At 38.2% G+C, this 22,325-nt stretch overlaps 1 protein-coding gene across 1 annotated transcript in view; it reads left to right on the top strand.

The window, feature by feature from the left end:
- The window catches only part of LOC101915968 (lipoxygenase homology domain-containing protein 1), a 144,647-nt gene that overhangs the window by 38,187 nt on the left and 84,135 nt on the right, over positions 1-22,325 (top strand). The window contains exons 11-16 of the mRNA XM_055800878.1: positions 3,241-3,466; positions 13,995-14,149; positions 14,764-14,842; positions 18,089-18,170; positions 19,699-19,754; positions 19,899-19,931. Of these exons, the coding sequence (XP_055656853.1) occupies positions 3,241-3,466; positions 13,995-14,149; positions 14,764-14,842; positions 18,089-18,170; positions 19,699-19,754; positions 19,899-19,931 (631 nt within the window). The remainder of the gene's footprint in view (positions 1-3,240; positions 3,467-13,994; positions 14,150-14,763; positions 14,843-18,088; positions 18,171-19,698; positions 19,755-19,898; positions 19,932-22,325) is intronic.

Raw genomic sequence — 22,325 nt, 5'->3', positions numbered from 1 at the left:
ACTGAGATGCTTTATACTCTTCCTCACTGTAGTCAAAAGCAAGCAAATACATTTGACTTGACACTTTGGACAAATTCCCACTTAGCAGGTGCATAACTTTCTTAATTTTGTTATATTGTGTCGTCTTTCAGAGTGTGAATGTTAGGGAAGGATAGGAAGTACAGAAGGACGCTAATACAGGGATGTTTACAGATGCTAAACAGGACTTTAATGAATGTAATTGAACTGCTTGCAACTAGGAGCATCTCCTGGTCTAGACAGAGCTTTCTGTTCTGTACTGATTTTTCTTGAAACTCCATTTGATTAGGTTTGATGGATTGCCGTGTTTACCTAGTAACAGGAAGTCCCTACATGGTGATATGGTGATGAATGGGTTTCATCATTTTCCTCTCCTTTTTCAAATTGCCTTTCTTTTTTTCTTTTTTCTTTTTTTTTTTTTTTTTTCTTTCTTGGTCAGCTATCCTATCACTGCTTATTTTCCTGGGCTCTTCCCTCCAGGTGTACCAGTGGTCTCCCAAACATCAGCTACAATGCGGCCAGCAGGTTGAGGGAGGTGATCCTGTCCCTCAGCTCTGGTGAGACCCCACCTGGAGGGCTGCATCCAGCTCTGGAGCCCTCAATACAGGAAGGACATGGACCTGTTGGAGCGAGTCCAGAGGAGGGTCACAAAAATGATCAGAGGGCTGGAGCACCTCTCCTGTGAGGACAGGCTGAGAGGGTTGGGGTTGTTCAGCCTGGAGAAGAGAAGGGTCTGACGAGACTTTACTGCAGCCTTTCAGTTCTTAAGGGGGCTTATAAGAAAGATGGGGACAAACTTTTCAGAGGGGCCTGTTATGATAGGTTTTAAACTAAAAGAGGGAAGATTTAGACTAGATATAAGGAAGAAATTTTTTACAATGAGGGTGGTTAAACACTGGAACAAGTTGCCCAGAGAGGTGGTAGATGCCCCATCACTTGAAGGTTTCCTTCAAGGTCAGGTTGGACTGGGCTCTGAGCAACCTGAGCTAGCTGAAGATGTGCCTGCTTATTGCAAAAGGCTTGGACTAGATGACCTTTAAAGATCCCTTCCAACCCAAAGCAGTCTATGATTCTATGTTACAATGTCGAAACGCTTTGTAGATTCACCTGGAAACACATCTTCCATCTTAGACTTCTTTCTGAGAAAAATGCACTTTAGCATAGTATGAAAAATAAAATTAATATAATTAAGAAAGTCACTTTAGCATAGTATGATAAATAAAATTAATATAATTAAGAAAGTTACAACTTCAATTGTCAGCCAACTCATATGATACCCACTGTAGATATGCAGAATTCTTTTTATCTATAATATTTCAGTTTGCCTCACAGCCAAATGACTGATAGATGCTTCAGAAAACAAAAGAGGCTCTTTGACAGTTTCCTGGTACTGGCCGAGAGACGTAGTAATGAATACTGTAATCAAAGATGCCAGTGACACTCTTGCAAGAGGGTTTATGCCAGATTTTAATCATGGCCATGATGTCACAAGGTTTCAGTGCTTTATTTACTAAATTGCCCTTTAACACTTCTGCACCAAATAGCAGCCAGTGCCTAGATCTCAGGAGAGCACTACCTTTATTCACCAATACTATACTTTATTCAATTCACAATAACGGGTGACAGTTCTAATATATTGTAACATTTATTTGCAAGAGAACCTTAGTGGTCACTTGCTCACTGCACAGGTCTCTGCTTTGTAGCTGTTATTATGTTATGGTTTGTATATTTACATCTACAAGCTGTAGATGGTTATTATGGCAACTCAGCCTATGTCCTGGCTACGTTTGTGGTTAGTTTCAGAGCTTTTTGTCTGCTGCTGTAATTCTGCCGTGAGTATTAGCAGCATATTTTTGATGTACATGGTTTTACTGCATTAATGTTATAATCATGCCTTCAGTTAGCACTTCTTACTTTAACAGACTGTTTTAATACAGGAAAACCTACTACTTTGGACGTAAGTGTGACTCTATCCAGACTTTACACCACTAGTGTATGTGTCATGATGTCATGTTATCAGACTGAGTTGCGCCAGACTTGCCTCAGGGATGCAAGAAAATGATGATCAATTAGGGCTGCTAAGACTCTCTTCTGTGATGTTCCTCATGACCAAGAAATGTCAATGTTACACTAGCCTGTGTCAATGCATGGGAAAACATTTCAACAGAAGAGTGAAAAGGGTATGTCTCTAGTGTCTCTGATATTTCCCAGCTCCACAGAGAAGAGGAGCATTACCTTTTAGTCTTCCTCAGCAAAAAACATCGAAGAGGAAACTCTCACTGTGGGGCAGGCTTATCAATATTATCTTCCAGAACAGATGCAATGGACCTTCAAACACACTTCTCAGTTCACCCGTTTTGGTGATTCAGGCTACTGGCGCAATGTTGGTGTTAGTTATTTGTCAATCTGTTTTTTGTCTGTTTGAGTTTTGTTTTGATGCTAAACAGTACAAAATTGGTATAATGGTAAAAGAAACAACTACTTTTTGTTATTTTTTTCATCTGTAATTTTTTTCCCAATACCTGAGCTTTCAAACAATTCACTGAAAATGAAAGTAGTTAACTCTGCTTTTGTGCTTAAGTTCCTGCCATCAGCTTTGCTCAAAAAACTTCTGCAGCCCAAAACAAAGTGTCTCTTATTTCAGGACTGCAGTATTCCATGTGACATAGTCATGCTTTATTGTTTAAATTTGCTGCAGTGTGGCGTCAGCACTCACAGAAACAGTTAACCCTGACACCAGTGCACATAAAAATAAAAGACAATGAGAAAAGTGGGCCATAGCAGACCGATAAGTGGTAGGAATAGTTAATAGGGCTTTGCTGATGGTAAATGTATGGACTGCAAAATATATCATTTCATGCAGCAATGGCTGAAGGTAATTCTGCTAGTTAAAGTATTTGTCTAGAAATAGACATTTACATTATAACACTACAAACTGGATTCTGTCAAGACATCTAAAACCAGACTGAATTGGTTAAGCCCTTTAGTCACTTTAAATAACAGGGTAGTGAAATCAATAAAATTACATTTGCAGACTACTCCATTTGCTTTTGTTCAATTGCTCTGGGATTCATTGTATATTAAGGCTTCATTTTCTCAAAACCCCCATTACTCTAGGTTGTGTTAGCTGCACATGTAGCTTGCATGCCCAGTATAAGAAGGATTGCTAAAAGACAGTCTTATAATTTGTTATTAAAACCTGGATTTTTTTTGTCATTACAGATTAATCTCAGAGATCTTGGGCAGCTATATAAAATCCGCATTGGCCACGATAACACTGGAAATGATCCCAGTTGGTACCTGGAGGAAGTCAGGCTTGAAAGAGTAGTACCTCTTTCTCATGAAGAGATTTGTCTCCCTGTACAGTGCTGGCTTGCAGAAGACAAGGGTGAAGGTGATACGTGGAGAGAAGTGGCAATAAGAAATCCCACAAAGGAGCTTTTGCCATGTACGTATTCAGTATTTTAGATCATGTGTTCACTAGCCATATCCTGTGAGTATATGACAGCTTTTCATGTTTCTTCCAGGGCACACTGCCCAAAAGCCAGTGAAACCATAAAACAATACCTTCCAGATACTTTCTAGTTCCACAGAGGCGAGAAGTGGTCATTTTACCCCACTCCTTTCCTTCCCAAAATCAAAATGATAGCCGTAGCCAGGGCATCTTACCCCTACAAAATTCTTGATCTCTCAGAGTGCCCCTTAATCACTGGCAAATACTGTTCTTTAGGGCAAGACATCAGGCAGGAAATCAAGGCATATTAAGGTATGTAATGTCATATGACTTCCAGTTCCTTTTAGCAAGTTTGGTATCATCCTTTCTTGTGCTGCATAAAATATTCTTTACTAGAAATCCATGACCTGAATCATCACACACACTTTTTACACATCAGACTCAAGCCACAGCCATTCACACAGAAGTTGTTAGCTGCAGGGTGGCACTTTGGTACTTCAAAGTTTACCACAGCTCTGATGCACTTGTTCTCTTCAAGTGAAGCAGGAAATAGCCCATCATATAAAGCTGTTATTTAAAAAGTCCAAGGCCTCTATGAAGGAATAAACAGCCAATATAATAATTTAGCACAATGTTTTTTTTTTAATAGAATTCTCTTTACATTAATAGAATGACAACAGTGCAACTGATAGACAACAGTGTTTGACACCATTCAGACAAACTGTATTCAAATTGAAGGAGTGAATATTACAAGGAATCAATGATTCAGCATAAAAAAGGGTCATCATGCACTTAGTGACACTCAAATAATTTCAGAAGAAAATATCAAACAGGTGAAAAACCTCAACTAAAGGAATATAAACCTCTGAAAGGAAACATCAAGACTGGTGGTGTGTGAATGTTTTTGATGGGTTTTAAGGCCAAAGGGGACTACTGATCTCTATTACAGAGGCCAGAAGATGCTGAGAAACACGTATGGGCCAGTTCACATTTCCCCTTTGCTTTTTTTTTTTTTTTTTTTTTTTTTTAAATATTTTGAAGAGTGTTTAGTAACTTCAATAAGAGATTTCAAAAACTGGGACTGATCAGGATGAACCAGGCTGTATAATCATTAACATATTCCACATCCTACAGTGATTTAAGTATTGTATATTGGTGCAACAGAAAAATAATGCAGAAGCCAATTAAATGGCATGAACAATTTTTTCAACATCAATAACTCAAATCTTCATTACACAGTCTGAAATACCCATTCAAAAAGAGGTACTAATATTCTGGTAGATGCACTCCATTTGTGTACTTGAATGTGAAAAATTAAGTCCGTTCTATCAACGGCTGGGAATATACTTAAAAGAGCACTTTTACTTACTTTTTAATTGTAATATTACTGCATCTTTCATTGCTTTTGCAGGAAAATTATCTCTATTAAAATATATGTCTCAAGTTTGTAAGAAAAATTACTTTAGAAAGCATTTGGAAATTTCCTGAAATTGTAAGTTTTACAAATTAATTATTGATTTTAGGTACATTTAAATTGAACAATATAAACTCTGCAAGGCCTCCCAAGGACTTCCTGTTTATACTCTCAAGAACAAGCAAATGAAAAACTACCAATTTGCATTTCCCATTTAAAAGCTAATTGCTTACAAGTACTGGACAAACCATATTAAGTCACTTTCTCCAGCAGAACAAATGATGTACTACTTATTACTCAATGATAATCTGATATGATTCAGTAATTTATATCCTGTACTTTCAATTCAACCTGGTACATTTTAGTGGTATTAAATTTGCTTAACTATAAAAGTGATGTGCTGGAATCTTTAAACAAAATGAACAAATATAAACAAAACTCAGAAAGAACAATTTTTTAAATTGCTGTTCTTTAACACTTACTTTTTCACTCAAATTCTCTCTTAGAAAAAAAGTATATTTTTTTCTTTACCTTTTTTCTCCCTTTCTCCAACCAAACTCTGCTGTGGGGACCCAAAACCTTGGAGCTGATTTTTGTTTCCTTGTCTTTCTTTTTCGTAGCTTCTCTTCTTCAAATCCTAAGTTATTTCCCGATTCTCTCAGTTTTCTTTACCTTCCTGTCGGAAATCCAATCTTTTCCATCCAAATTTCTCAACTTGGTAACCCCCCTTATTTTTCTGACTGCCCCTCAGCTGCTTCAAAAAGCTGACACTAATCCGGCCTCCTACTGCAAGTGATGCTTCCAGTTCTTTCTCAGTTTCTCCATTGCACCAGTCTCAGCTTCCATACATAACTCGGGTTCCTTATGCCTCCAACGTATGTCTGTCTTTGTTTTCTCTTCTTTTCTTATTTTTCCTCATTGCCAATTCTTCTAGGTCTGTGGCTCCTTTTAATCCTATTCTGTTTTTGTTGCTTTTCCAACCCTGGAGATTAAAAAAATTTCACCTGATCTGTCTGTCTTCAAAGTTGTCCCTGAATTGAGGATGCTGTTGAACTGGATGATCTGTGGAGGGCTACTCCATACTCCAACCTGTTTTTTTCTGTGATTCTTCTACCCAGTCTCACTTTTTTTTCGTGGCAGTTCCAGATATTTTTAATTAACCAAACTTTACAAGTATTGGATTGTTTATTTGTTGCCATTTTGATTTGGTTTCATCCTCTAGTTATGTTGTGATGCACAAAATCAAAGAATAATTGTTCAGCTGTTTTCTAAGTGATAGGTATTGGAAATTAGTCATTGTTCCCTGAACTGAGTAAATCTTAAGTGTCATTCAATGAAAATAAGATAGAAGCTTTATCCTGAATGCTTTTGACGTAGCTTTATAACATCATGACAACACAGGAGTGTTAGGGGAATTATGACTATATCTGGCAGTTCAGCGTAGGTGAGGCTGCTGCAGCTGCACAGCCCCAGGTCCCCAGGTCCCAGGCTGAATACGTGTTCCCAGTCCGCACACACAGAGAGAGCACATCTATATACCACATCTATACACAGGTATACATGGCCAGCTGTACAGTAACGCAGACACACAGAACAGACACAGAAACACAGGCAGCACCAGCAGCCTCATCCCGCTCACCTCTCTGGCTGAGCAGGATGGAGTCCACTAATAGGAATATATATGTGTACACATATGTACAAGGTGGATGCTGCCAGCTGCTGGGCTCACACACTTTATCTGCCTCTGGATCCCAGTCTCCCCAGTTGCTGGCTTCTGGACATACGAGCCCTCAAGGCTGCAGCCCCACTCCAACTGCTGGTACAGACTGTCTGACACACACATGCACACAGGCATGCATGCACAGAGGTGTCTTGTCCTTAGAGACACACATACACCTCAGCAGGTCTCACCCCTAGAGACACCCATATCCCATGTTGTCTCTGGCAGCTGGCCAGGATTCCTGTGGTCCCTCCAACAGTCAGCTGTTCGTATGGTCTGGCACTTAGAGACATGAGCCTCTCAACCCTTGTACCACTCCACTCACTCGCGGTGTTTCACTCCCTCTAGTCTCTCCAGATGCCTTCATGCAGGACCCCAACTGGGTCCCAGTCCAGTTGCTGGTACTCAGACCCCATACCCACACAAGTGTATGCACACAGAGAACAGAGAGTCCTTCACCCAGAAAAAGAGTTAGAAATCAAATTAATAAGATGGGATGGACTGCACTGATCAGGTGCAGGACACAGCCAGCCATACTAACTAGCAAACTGTTGTGCCCAGCTCTTTTGATCTCCTGATCCCTCTATTTTCCCACACTTGTTCCTCCAGAAATCACCTAGATCCATCTCTTTTTCTGCCTTTGGTTCCTCCCCTAAACATCCCATAGTAAGTCCTGTGCAATCCCAAAATGCTCTTCCCCTCTGTCCCATATTGTGTTCCACACCCCTAGGCAGCAAACCCCAGCAGTCCAATAGATACTCCAGAATAGACTCATCATGATGGGTTTCATGCCTGGACACTGGGACTGGGACTCTCCTGAGATGGCCATGTAGGGGCTGGGAGAGAGTGTCCTTTCCTCTGAGTCCTTGGCTTCTCCCAAGCCCATCACAGGAGCCACCAGCCCATCTCCACAAACACAGGGGCACAAGGGCAGGTGGCTTGGGAGAAGCCAGAGCAGGGTGTTAGTTGGACTCGCCCTGCCCATAGCTGTCTGTGCCTCTTTGTGAGCATGCAGAAGACCTTTACCCCACATCTTAACATGGATTAACTTCAGATGTGGCTGAAGTTTTGATCTAAAGGGGTGCATGACACAAGAAGTATTGCATTTTCTTACTGTTCTTCTTATGCGAACATAAACTTCAAATGTGAATAAAAATGGGGAAATCTGCCCTGTTCTTGTTCACTTAATCGAAGGAATAACTGTACTGATTTGAAATAAAAGACAAATACTGAGACTGAGGCAGAAAATATTCCAGCTCAAAAGATTTAGATTTCTTTTCTACTTGGAGAAATGTGCAGGCAAATACAAAAGTGTTAGAATGTGTAGTAATGACTCAAGCATTATCTCTACAAAATTTGTATCCCTGTTTAATCACGCAGGAGGCAAATAGGTAAATAGTAAAGCTTCTCTTTCCAATTGTAAAATTGATTAGTAAGTGTGTTTTTTCAAAGCTGATAATTTTCTTATGTGTTATGAAGAATATCCCCATATTTATCTTTTTAGAATATTGCTTCAAATAGCAGTAGTGGAGATTAGAAAGCCTGAGAACTGTGATTCTCATTGAAATCTTCACCTGAAGATAATGTTTTGTATTTATGTCTTCTCAAATAATATCTGAGGAAGACAGTCCCTTTTAACAAGTATCAGCCATTAAGAAATTGTTCCCTTTTAGCCTTAACACTGCACCAATCTGGATCTTTACCCTTTTGTCACGATAAAATACCAAATACTATTCGTGCAAACTGGGTAGTAAATACCAAGTGGTAAAATCACATGACAGAGTTTCAATCTCGCTGTTTAACAAATTGAGCCAAAATGACCACTTTATTCAAGTAGGTATATCTGGAAAAATGGTAGAACCTGCAGCAGTACTGTGTAATACTGTTTCACTGTCTTGGATCACCATTGTTAAAGGAGGACTGAATCTGACAGTTTTAATATTGTGTATCATTTACCATCTCTCTAGGTTTTATGTTCTTTGGCCAATTTGTCTGTTTACACTAGCAGCCTGATGGGAGTGGATTTGCACAGTGAAGTGGTTGGTGGTAAAAATCCAATGAGCGAAGGGTCCAACATCCTCATTATGTGCATTTAGGGGGAAGTTACTCTGGGCTTGTTCTAGTCTGTTCCCATGGACTGACTGCCAATTTGTGGTAAGATCATCATCCTTGTGTTCCTGGAACGTATGCTCTGGTTTGGCTTCATCCAAAATGGATCTCATTTTTCACTCTAAAACCACTCCATGCTGCAAAACAGATAGAAATAAGGCCAACCAGGGGATTCAGTTTCTTGATTCAAACTCATATGCTGTTGTAGGCACACCAGTATCTTTAAGCTCAGACACGTGTAATGCGGAGGAAGCTTATCTAATGTACTTTGAGTAATAAGTGATGTGTATTTATCTTGAATTCATCTGCTCTTAACTAGAATTATAAAATAATGACTGTACTTATAGTAGAATTGCTTTGAAAAGAACTGACAATGGGACAGTGGTTTATAATAAGTCAGCAGAAAAAGACCAATATTTCTGCAGTGAAAACTTTCATTTTTCTTACTCTCATCAGTAAATTATTCCTTAATTCTATCAGGATTATTTTCTTCTTCTCCCAAAACATATCAAAATATTAACTTAGTCTCTAATGCAAAGCAACCTGCTAGGCTTGCTTACTGTTTTTATTTTCCAAAGGGAAATGTCATAAGTCACTGAATTCTGTACATCACTTCTTCAGAAGGAAATGAGAAGTATATACTGTGCTTGTAGATCGAGGCTAAACTAACTCTTATCATTGGTGAATGATCAGGAATACACCAATGTTCCATCTTGGAAACCCTGATTCAGGTGCCCAGGAGTCTGGGAAAAAGGGTTCTCTAATCTGTGTTATATTGCCCTTAGGATGCCCTTAGCTTACCTTTTCTTCATAACCAGAGAAAAAAAAGTCCTTACTCTCTCCCCTTTATTGCAGTTAGTTCATGTTCTCGTGTTATCAATAGATACCAGAAGCTGGAGTAGAGACTTAAAAAAACACCTGAAGCTTCATGATAACATCTCAAGACATAGCAGTAGTAGCAATTTTATGTATAAATTTCCTGCTTTTACACTTGACTGCTCAGTAACTCCTATAGCATTTTTGATATATTTTGATATGCCATCTTTTTAACATTGTATACTGCTTTTATGTTTGTCTTTCATGGAGCCTTTTAGAAGCTCCTCACCTCTGCCTGAAAATATTTTACCTCTCTTTTTTCAACTGTTTCATCCATGCGTCCATGTCACAGAGTCTTCTGTTTGATTAGAGAGCTTATCTAAAATTTGAAGATTTCAATCACTTGTTTTCTGAAAAGCAATTTTCTTTTTTAGTGAGTGCTAGCTGAGATCTTTTTTCCTGCTATTCTGTATTAATTAATCCTTTTATACCCTTTATCAAAGTTACACTGTTTTTCAAGATATTTCTTCTATTATTTTGGTTTGCCCCACATTAGACATATACCTACATGTGAATCTGAGGTCCCTCATCATGCTGAAACAGCGTTTCCTGACTTCTGTTAAGTGGATGGTTTTATGATATAGCTTTCAACTTTTTCTTTCCTTTTTTTTACCTATAAGCCTACCTCTTTGCTTTGTCACCCCAGTTTTCAGCTGGTGTAGCTTCAATAAATCAGCATGTAGCAAAATGAAATTACTGCTACAGAATAGAGAATTGGGTGGCAGAGTTCTAATTCTCAGAATTTTGGGATGGCTTTTTCTTACTGCTGTGAAGCAGGTCTCCATTTCAGCTGTGGCAGCAGTGGGGGCCATAGAGTAGGTCAGTTCCTCAGAGGAAAGTAAACCAGAGTCACAGAGGCTGATCATATTTTCTAGGGCTTATTATTTTACTCTATACACAAAAAAACTATTTCGTGAGCAATATACAGAAAGCTACAAACAGGCAAATTTTACACATGGTGAGTCTTGATGTCGCAGCAGTACATTTGACTGGTGGGTTTGTTCTCCAGATTTGGTTGTATCTGTCCCCTGTGCTCATCAAACTACTGGTGCACCTTGTCTTATATGTTAAAGGGTGGCATCATGCTTTTTGTTCTTTTATTTAAGCAATCTGTAGCTCAGGAGCCATTAACACCAGCACCTTTTGTAGCTGTTCTGCAGCCTGGGGGAACTGTTATAAAATTTTGAAAAAATTGCATCTGCTCAAGCTGCCCTGTGCCTAGGTTTCCACTTGTATATAAAAAGTCTGTTTAGTAAATGTTTATATGCATGTCCAAGCATTTCTCCATAGTGGCATATTTTAAGTAGGCATGCACACGTGTTTTGGAGAATAGTTTAGTTCCTTAATTATTTGTATGTTTCCTATAAACTGCATTGTGACATATACTCAGATTAAAGGAAACGAACATTCCATTATTATCCTGATACATCAGCCTGTATTGCTAACAAATTTTGCAAAAATTTAAAGCACAAATTGGTCTTTTTATTAAGAAGGTTCCTTTATAAATGCAGATTGCGTAGCCTAAATAAATGCCAGACCTAATGTTTTTGAGATGGTGAGAGATGTATAGACACAAGGACCTAATGAAAATATTTTTGAGTTCTTTACATTTTGACATGTACATGTTTTCTACTTCTGACTGATTTATTTAGGCTTGTAGCAATAGAAAGCTGTATTTGATTAGATCATTATCATCTCTCTGGTTACCACAGAGATGCACAGTGCTACAGAAGGAACTGTAATTTATTTAACTGTTAATATCTTTGTGTTGTGTTATAATTATCTCTTATTCTGTTCTGGTGTATTCTGTACTTAACCCATTTGATTTGGTCTCCTTCCAGAAATGAAAAAAACTCAGTGTTTTCTTATAATAATTTATTGTTGAAGGGCTTTAAAAATGTCTTGAATATGCTTTAAAATTGTGCTTATAGTTACTTAAATTTTGCAGTTTTGATCATGGGAATTACTTGTAGGTGTAAGTAATACAGATACTAATCTTTGTATATAAACACTCATAACATAAATAATCTATGCCCTTTCCTTAACTCCCACAGTCGTTTTGCTTTTTCAAAACACAATGTGAGTAAGAATGTAAAAGCATGGAGGAGATTTCATGTTGACATGTCCCTGCTTTTACTAATCTGCAATGTCTTGCTCCATGGGTAGTCCAGCCCTATTATTCAAACAGCTGGCCGAGATTAATGTAATCATCAGGTTTTCTTTTGGAAATGTGACCTCTTTCCTTCCACACTCTGAAAGATTTTGCCACTTCATGATCAGTGTGGCTCTTTGCTTTGTTGCACGTTTTCTTTTATAGTTTGCTGTCAACCCTTATCCTCTGTCCTTTGGCCAGTTTGCTGTTTGGCTTATGTTCTTCTGTTGCTTATCTGCACATAGTTATGATTATTAGATTATATTGGCTATTAGGAAAAAATTCTTCACTGAAAGGGTGGTCAAGCATTGGAACAGGCTGCCTAGGGAGGTGGTGGAATCACCACCCTGGAAGTATTCAAAAAATGTGTAGATGTGATGCTTAGTGGCACAGCTTAGTGGTGGACTTGGCAGTCCTGGCTTAACAGTTGGACTTGATGATCTTTTCCAACCTAAGTGATTCTGATTCTATACTAAGACTTATGATATAAAATGTTACTTGGATATATAGCTCAATTATGTTAATTATCATGTCCATTTTTCTTTGTTACTTGTCATTCATATCTACAATTTTTTTAAACATTATTTTATGTTAAAAACCTTGAAACCGTTTTTTTGAAGGGGGTGTATGTGTTATTGACATCAATTATATGTCATGGGCTGTGTTGGTACATTAATGTATGGATGTGAGAGGCGCAATGGAGTTACAGAAAATAATAAAACTGATCAAGGGACACCACTCCTATTTTGAGTCACAGTTGTAATAGTGATAAATAGTTGGAGACACTGTCTTAGTCAGTTTAGGATAGTTTTAAACAGATTAAAAGAGATATCCTAATTTGGTAAGCATGCAGTCTATTCTTCAGCATTTCCTTCCTATGTTTTAATGTATGTGGGGCTACTTTTTCCCCTTAGGTATTTTCAGTATTATTTTAATACTTGTTAAGTTTCTCCACTGGGAATCAGAAATAGCTGTTCCTCAGTGATGGTGGATGACATGATGTTTGAGTTTACAAGCTGCCTTGGGGTCCAGTGAATTAAAAATTTATGGAAATGTCAGATTCTGCTAGCTGTTTGGTTGTTTAAGAGTAATAATATTTTAATTAGTTTTTGTAGAATATTGTCCACTGTCAAGCATTTTATTGTAATATTTTTGTTTTCATCTTATTTCCTTCTGAAAAGTCATGTTTAATTCTGTTTGGTAGGGCTGCTACTACTTTTCTTCACTCCCAAGAACTATTATAATTACCCATTAGTGAAACAATAATCTTCTCTGTGATCTACTACATAGCAGCAGAAATAGCCAGCTGTGATTAGAATAGAAACACTCCATGGAAAAATTGCCATTAAGATGTAAACATGAAAATTTTTTTTAAAAGTCACAATAAGAAAAATTGGAATGAAATATAATAGTAAGTGATTACTACAAATATTTTTTTTAAAGAAGTTTGCATATCTGGATAATTCTAAAGATAATATTCGTGTGGTGCCAAGTATGTTAATAAAGTAACTCTGAATTATATTTCCAAATTCTTTGAAGATAATTGTATATTTTTTGTGTGTAAGACTTTGGTCTAGACTAGAAGGAGAGGCATTAAAAAATAGTAGAAATATTTCAGCTGAGAGCTGTTTTTAAAAAAGTGTTCACATCCACTAGTGATAAATGTTGAAACTTTCAAAAGCAAGTTGAGTGTCCACTTGTTATAGAAGAGGGAGCCCATTCATCTTCTTGACCACCTTTGTGAGATGAAAATCTAAACCCACTAGGATGAATGGTTGCTCTTCTTTTAAGATGAAATGAATGTTAACCACCTGGAAAATTCTGTTTTGCACAAATCTGGAGATGGGAATGCGTTGGTAGCAGTGAAATATAGCTATTGTTTGAGATCATGACTTAGGCACAGTTAGGTGTTCTCCAGATAACTTGCCAAGAAAGACTTTGCAAATTAGGTCTTGAAATCATGAAACAGGGAGTGACAGAGGAAAGTGTAGCACTAGGGAACACATGCTTGATAGGCTACTTTGCTGAGCAATGCACAGCTATACTCAGCATAATGCATGTTTTCAAGCTTGCTCTTCATATTTTTGTGCAGAAAATTACAAGGTTTGAACCTTTAAGTGACAAATGCATGGATAGCTGTTGCTACTTCCAAACTTGAAAGTCAGTATAGTCTTCTGGCAAAATTTTGATGAGAAAGCTTTTGAATCATGTGCAAGCTACAAGGATAACCTCAAGCTTTTTCTTCTCCTAGTGTTGGTGTATGAGGTCCATGTATACACGGGTACCAAACTTGGTGCTGAAACAGATTCTAACGTTTATATCAACCTCATTGGGACAAGAGGAGATGCTGGCAAAAGGAAGCTCCATAGATCTAAGAATAATAATGTAAAATTTCAACGTGGACAGGTGAAGTAAAAACAATGCTACTTCTGATCAATAAGAGCAAATTATGGCTAGCAAACTGTTCAGTAAGTGTAAATGCCTTTTTATTTACAAGTTTTATCCTTGCAGTTTACCATTTTCTGACATATTTTCTTTATTCAAAATTACAGAATTAAATCATATAAATAATTTTTATCTGCTGGATCAATCATTTACTGAGAACATTGGATAGTAGAATTTGAGTACTCTTCATTATTGATATTTCACATATAGATAAAATGGTGCCAATAAAATTTTTGTTCACTGTGAACTTTAGAATCAAGTTCTAATTCCTTATTTGCAAGTATGTTTTCCAGTCTTGGTGAAGCAGATAGGACTAGAAAATATAGAGATGATGAAATAATACTTTGCAACTAATCATTGTGTCATGTCAGAGGAAATGAATTCTGTCTCTGTGGAGTAATTTTAACATGTTATTCACCTTAGAAAGCTTTAAAAGATCCAGGACAAATATAAGACATCTATGTCTATTTCGGAAAAGAAAAAAGAGAGAGAAAAGATAAACTATTCATTACTGTTATAGTCAAAGCAATAACTGTGTTCAAAACCTTTATAATTTTCCTTGTCTGGTTCCACAGATGGATATTTTCTGCATAAAGGCTGTCTCGCTGGGAGACTTGGAGAAAGTTCTGATTAGCTGTGATGGAGCTGGTCCAGGTAGGATTTAACTTCCTAGAGACAAATCTGTTTTCAAGTCCTTTTTAAACACAATGCGCTTTATTTATATGGCATCCTTCATACAAAGTGTGACAGAAGGTCTTGCAGTGACAAAAAGTCTTCACAGAGACTGGTCACTGTGATGAGATGGTGAAAAATAGTCGTAACGGACAGCAAAAAATACAGGAGTTTATTGTCAAATACTGGCATTCCACTCCTTGTTTTCAAGTTTATTTATAAGAAAGCACAATTTATTTGCATATAGAAAACTCATGAAAGCATTTCTCACACAGGTAAAACAACCCTTCATTAGACAAACAATGAAGACTGGACAGAATAGAATTAACGATACTCAACACCTGCTTTACTACCAAACAGATTTTGAGTAGTTACAGCATAATGCCCTTGATGCTTTGGGCAACAGTAGAAGATCTGGTTATTTATTTAATCTGTGCAAGTCAGTGTGGAGCTGCTCCAGTGGGTGACATTGCATTCAGCTTGTAGGTTTTTCAGAAAAGAGAGAATTTTGTGATGAGTTGAACTTTTGGTACAGGCCCTAGAGGTATGCATTTCTGGAATGATGTATATGAAGAGAAAGCTAGCATTTAAAAGCACTGAAGATGTAAATACTGCAAATATGTTTGCAGATTAGTAGCTGGGAAGAAGCTAGGTGAAGACAAGAATTGTTAAAGCAGATCAAGGCCACGCTGATATCAGATTAGAACAGCACTTTTACCCTACTCTGTTCTGAAACGGCCTCAAGCAACACCCATCTCGCTGACTGTCCATACTGTCTAAGGCTCCAAGCAGACTGGTGACTATTACAGAAGGAGCCTTATTAGTGCAGCCTGGACACGGGGTGTGAACTTGATTCTTGTGTCTTTGTAGTTCTCCAGAGTTTGCTGCCCTCAGCAGTACGAATGACTGTATACCCGAAAGCTTCACATCCTAGTAGGCCAAGACGTAACACAGAAGGCAGTGTGGTGGAGCTTACTTACCTTCACCCTATCCCACAGGATACTATGCCATGCTCTCCTCCCTCATCTCTCCTTTAACAGGCAGCTAGCCATATCACAGAATCAACATTACAAATCTGCAACCGGACACAGCTATCTTAAGCTGCTTTTTGACAGTCAAGTTCAAAACCTGCATTTCTGGAGGACTGTCTAAACAGGACAATAGATCGAGTTCCAGCTATAAGAAAATTTATGCCTTGATAGTTAAAAGGATTGTGCATTGTACTTGGCACAGACAGATCTCACAGACCTCTTTTGAGCTGTACCCAAAACTAGTCCCAGATGAGCCTGGTCTGGGGCTGGGGTGCACAGTGGGGCTGAGAGCTGGGAAAGGATGGCGAGTGAGAGGAGAGGCCTTCGAGAGACTCAGACTTTGGGGGGTTGAGAGGGAGGAAAGAGGGTTCCTTTAGAGGTGGGTCTGCCCTTTTTTCTAATCTTCTCTGAGTGACAAGGCAGAAGGTCTTTAGTCTTGTTTTGGAGACTGTCTTGAAAGGATCACAGAACATCTGCTTTCTTTGGGGCTCTCAGACTGCAGCACATAGATCTTCCACAGCCACTGTGAATGAGGAAAGAAAAGGAATTTTGTCCTAGACAGCAAGGTTTTGGCATTGCTCAGGTGTAAGTCACTAGATGATGTGTCTTGCCTGCTGAATGGACCTTCTCCTCTATAGAAATATTCCATACACACCTGTACATCTAGGAGTGCCTTTCATCTGTTTTGGCCTGTTTCAAAGCGACCTGCCTGACTGCTGGAAAATCTTGGCTAGGCTAGTAGTCTCCTTCCAATGAAAGAGCATCTGAGGTAGACGAGGGTGACAGAAGGAGCTTGCAGGGTGTCCTGACGTGTCCTGGGCCTGAAATCTTGAAGGGGAAATGCTGTTCTGCTCCAAGCACTGCCTGGGCAAGCCCTCCCTATGGGACAGAGACTGCCACCTTCTAGGGACTTCTAGATTGTATTGCAGCCAGGGAGGCAGAGCATCAGGATAAACAGGACAGTTGTCTGCTTCTGACCAAAACATCCCTCATGCTGTTTTGCTACGATGTGTTGAGAAATACTGGTATGAGTCAGGCAAAACCTCATAATCAATATGACAAGTTATGAGTGGTGTAGACACAGTGAGAACAGTATATTCAAAAACAGCTTTGCAGGAGAACTGTACTAGTCACTAGGATGGTTATTGGGAGTGATCTAGGAGATCAGCGTGAATGTGCCAGTGGTTACTGCTGTCAGGGAGAGGATGGAGTCAGTAGCCCCACAGAAGTGAGGCTGCACAGCTCCATGCATGCCGGTCCCACTAGTAGCAAGGTTGAGTATGTGTTCCCAGTAGTCACACACACAAACACATTTATAAAGCACATATACATATGCAGATGGCTGGTCACACGGATCCATAGCACATACACAGACACAAACAGCACCAATGACCTTATCCTGTTATGCTCTCCTGCTGACTGGAATGGCAGTCCGTCAATGGCAAATATATACATATATACACACACATATACACACACACACACACACACACATCTATATATCTACATATATATATACATGTTCATTATGGATGTGTGTGTATATATATATCTATATATCCATACATACAAATATATACATACTCATGGATGTATAAGGCCTCCAGTAGTTGGCCTTAGATGCTCAGTCTGTCCAGTTGTTGGTCCTGGATCCCTGGACCATTAGTTTTCCCAGTTACTGCCACCTAGACATACAAAGCCCCTCCAAAGCCAAAGTCCCACTCCATTTGCAAATGAGAGCAGTAGTCTTCATGATTTATTAATTAATACTCTTATATATGCAATAAGAACTTCACTCACAGAGGACCAAAATTTGCAGCTTTCACACAAATCTCAGTTAAGTGTGTAGATTTGTCCTGACATCCTTGTGCCTGATCACAAGGAATCAAAAGATGTAGGCTGGGATGTGAATGGCACTGTCAGTTTGCACATGTGTGCACATACTTGTCTCCAAGGAAAAAACCCACCCCTCTTAAAATTAGAACAGAGCAAGGCAGAGAGGAATTAACATTGTATGTCTAGTGAGAGACACAGAATAATAAAGCTTTCATTCTGTTAACATATCTGTTTAGCTGAGCTCTGTCTTAATTGGACATGTGTTTCTGCTGGAAAAAGATATTGTGGGCTTTTTTCTTTAAATGTATTCAAAATAAAAATGCATTATTTCACATGATAAACTTCTGTCATTTCAACACAGGCAGTGGATGGTTCCTGGATAAGATTGTCATCAAACATAAAGAAGGAAAGGAAGTTCAGGAGGTTGTATTTCCTTGTAATAGGTAAGCCATTCATGGAAAAAACGAATTTGTTACACTAAGGAAAAAATTGCAGAACAGGCATGTGCACACAACTTAGATGTATGAGCAATGCCCCAGAGTTTTTCAACATAAAAGGGATGAAAAATTTTTCCAGTGAAGACAAGGAACAAAAAAATGCTGTACTGGTATAGAAGGGAGTCATAGACCAATGCAAAGAAGTCCAAAACCAAATGTTGCATAGGAGGAAAGGTGCATAGATCTTTTTAAAATTTAAATTATACAGAGACCACATTAAAATAAACATGCTTTCAGTTCTCATTCTTTTCAGAAGTATTATGTGTAAAGGTCTAGCTGCACTGATTTTGGTCAGTTTCTATTTCTCAGTCACTGTAAACCTTATACACATCCTGGAAATCTTAAACTTTTCTCCTAAAGAACTACAATATTCCCTTTCATTTAGTAAATCTTTACTTGTCTGTCTTACTAGGTCTAGAATTTTGCTACCATGGGCAAAATTAAAAAATGCTTGTCTCTGTCAGTTCTAACAATTACTAAACAGCCTATTCTCACAAATTTTCTTATTATCTGAGGCAACTGCAACCTGAACTTTTAGCAGTCATGAAGCTGAATCATACGGCTATAACAAAAAACCACAACCCATAAAATAAGCCAATATATGGAAGTAAGGATCTGTGTATGTTTATTTATTAATATATTCAGTACAATAGAAATAATTTGAAGAATTGTGATGTAGATCCAGTTGATTCTGTAGTATGTGGTTTCCAGAATCTGTGAATTTGGGTTACATGGCTGAAATAGCTTCCAGGAGAAGGAGGAGGAGGGAGAGGGAGGAGGGAGAGGGAGGAGTGAGAGGGAGGAGGAGGGAGAGGGAGGAGAAAGAAGGAGGAGGGAGAGGGAGGAGGAGGGAGGAGGAGGGAGAGGGAGGAGGAAGTAGGACTTCATACATAAGACTTGTATTCATAGTTCTGTTACATACAAGAAGTGAAATATATTATGGCTCCCTGGACTTACAGAAATGCAACATCAACATGAGCCAATAGAATAGAAGCTGATAGTGAGCACATATTTATTCATTTTTAAATAAGGAGATTGTTAAAGGTTGTAAAGTGTTATTATATGAGTGTGTGGGGTCAACCAAAGGAGTATGGGTGTATGTTTGTAGTGAAATGATACTGCAGGAAATCTCCATGTATTCATTAGTATTAAAGACAAGTAAATTTAGTTAATTGCTGCAGATCTACAGTAGCTTTAGAAACTTCCAGAAATACTTCATATTTCATATAATGTACTTCATATAGCTACCATGAAAATTACTATTTGCCTGAATCAGTGATCCAAATTCTCCAAATATGATTCAAGTCAACTTTGATGGATGTATAAGAGAAAATTCGACCTAGAGAGTAGTTTCAAGGCATAATTTGATAAAAACATTAAAAAATACTGTTGAGGAGAGAAGGTAATTGTCAGATTATTTGTAAAATATAGATACCTTTTATTAATCTTATTATATTTGTTTTTGCAATGAAAGATGGTTAGATGAATATCAAGACGATGGGAAAACTGAGAGGGAACTAACTGCCAATAGTAAGTATTTCGTGTTATGACAATATAGTATATACTTAATGCCTAGTTATTACTGAGGAACCCTTCTGAATAAGTCTGTAACTTAAGAAGAAAAGTTGATAATAAAGCTTGTTCACATATTTTTTTTTCCTGTTCATATTTTAGAGGATGGCAGTTCAATGAAGGTGTTCCTTAAAGGTAAGAGTTATTTTCTGCAGCATTGTTTTTGCTGTTTGGATTTAATCTGTAAAACAGTATTGTGACAAATATTTGAGCAAGTGACCTTATTATATTATGTAAATTACCAACTGTGAGAGAAAATGAAGACAAATTGGTTGGCAGTAGTCTACAGAAAGGACTAGGCCTTTACAAGTAATTGAGAAAAGCTCATAACTTTTTCTGATTTTCTTCATATTTCTACTATTCTGTCCTGAAATCAACCAGGAATTCTTCTGAGAAAAGATTCAAGTGTTGTTTTGTTTATCCCAATGTCACTGCCATTTAATACATGGGGACAGGCCCCCTAGCAAACATCAGCAAGTTGAAAAATGTGTTGTGAAGTGTCAGTGGAAGTGTTTTCAGGTCAAAATCCATCAGGGTATTCCCAAAGGAACCAGAAATAATGCAGGGCTAAACTCCAAATCTGTTACTGAAGCTAAATGTAGTATATGCAATCAGTTCACTAAATCAGCTTGAATTGATAAAAAGAATTTAATAAAAACTAATTGCCCAGCTTTCTGTTTTTATACCTATAAAGACAGCCCCGTCACTTGGTACGCTAGTACTTTCCAAGTGTTTAAAATTTGGGATACCATCTCTGCATTTCTCCCTAACCAGAAAACAGACTGATGCAAGTATGTTTTAAACATTTAACTGTAAGTATGTATTCTGTGTAACTGTGTCTGGGAACTGCATGGGAGAAGCTAAAGTAAAAAAAGTAACAATTGCATTTGTGTCTGAAAACAGAGACTTGCCTTCTGTAGGATGAGTCCCGATCTCTCAATCCAATTCCAGTTTCAGTGAAAGTTAAATTATTTGCATTCAATCAAACAGTTTAGTCAACAGCTTTATTGTTCCATGGCAACATAACTTTGACAAGAGGAGACTGATTAACGTGGGTAAGTAAAGTTTTTTTCACAGAGAAATTTGATTTTCACAAGTGACTTGGAATTGGATTCTGCATTCTGCTAACTGCACAGTTCAGAGTTGTAGCCATAATATCTATTTCACCTTATGTTTAGAAAATAGACTGTATTTTACTACTAATCTAAGTCTTTCCAGTGCAGCTTCATTCTTTATTACGCTATAATAAGCAGGCACAGATGCACAGACTGCTGAGAGCCTGTGTGTCAAGAGTGGTTAGCCACAATATATTGATTATGAGAAGAAAGGAGGGGCTTACTCTTAACCAATTTGTGAAATGTCACATTGTCGAGATGTCCAGGAGGACCCAAAGAGTGTGTGCTGGTTTCTTAGGTTGAGATCAGAGCTTGTGAACAATGAAGCTACAAAGAAGAAAATTTTTACAAAGTATTCTGCCAATTAGCTATGCATCAGCTTATCTTGAATTACTCTTTAGCTATCTTCTCTTTACCCAGGGGCGCATTCCATTAAGGAGCTGTGATAGGTGAGAGATAATGCTTTTACACCTTCTGTAAAAAAGATGATGAGCAGGACTGATCTCAGGATTGTTTACAGTTTAATTTATGTTGTCATACTAGTTACCTCATAGACCCTGCACGTGAAAAGACTGAGGTTTATAGGAGGGTAATGATCACGAGAGGTTTGGAAAAGTATCTTATACTCAATTCTGTGTCAGTCAGTCATGACACTGTACCAGGGTTAGAGGTGATGAGAGAGAATTCCAGAGATGCAGAGTCTTGGAAGAAAAAGTAATTGCTTTAAATTCTCCCAGCAGCTGTAGCAGTGAAGATTTCATATGGTAGAACAGATAGGAGCCCCATTACCGGTGGAAGTGAAAACTTTCTGTGTAATAGACATTTACTGAATGAGAGGCAAGCAGCAATGTTGATGTTAGGGAGCCAATGTTTTATGCATTCATGTGGTCATATTCTATATGAGCTGCACTCTGGAAGTGGGCTTCAGAGAAAGTCATAGAATGTTGATTGGCCTAATTCAGTTTTGTTTGGTGATTTTCAGGTCAAGATAATTGTGCCTAGGTCAGGTCTAAAGCAATGGTTACAAACCAAAACACTTTACAAGTCACTCTGAAGGTCAGAAATATCATTCTCTGTGGGTAAGGCTAGTAACCTGTTCAACCACCTAGCCAAATAAGAGTTTGAAAGTCGTCATTGCTAAGGAGGTTACTTGAGGGCTCCTGGTCCTTTTTCAGCCAGGCTGGCATTATGGCAGCTTCAGTGAAACATAAATCCCAGATCCCTGTGAGCACTGCTGCTAGCTTTAGCTTCTGCCAAAATGCAGCGTGTCTGTATCAAGCTTTCTCAGCAACTTTCATACATCTGTAGATTACAAAGAGATTATGACAAATCAGGCGCAGGAGCAGATTTATCTATATTCTTGTGTTTCCACCTTGTATATTTGATGCACAATAAAAAGACAAATTGTATTGCC

This window comes from Falco peregrinus, chromosome 3, assembly GCF_023634155.1.
Source record: "Falco peregrinus isolate bFalPer1 chromosome 3, bFalPer1.pri, whole genome shotgun sequence".
NCBI lineage: Eukaryota > Metazoa > Chordata > Aves > Falconiformes > Falconidae > Falco > Falco peregrinus.
The sequence above is the reverse complement of the archived record's forward strand: the minus strand, read 5'-3'. Positions and strand labels throughout refer to the sequence as shown.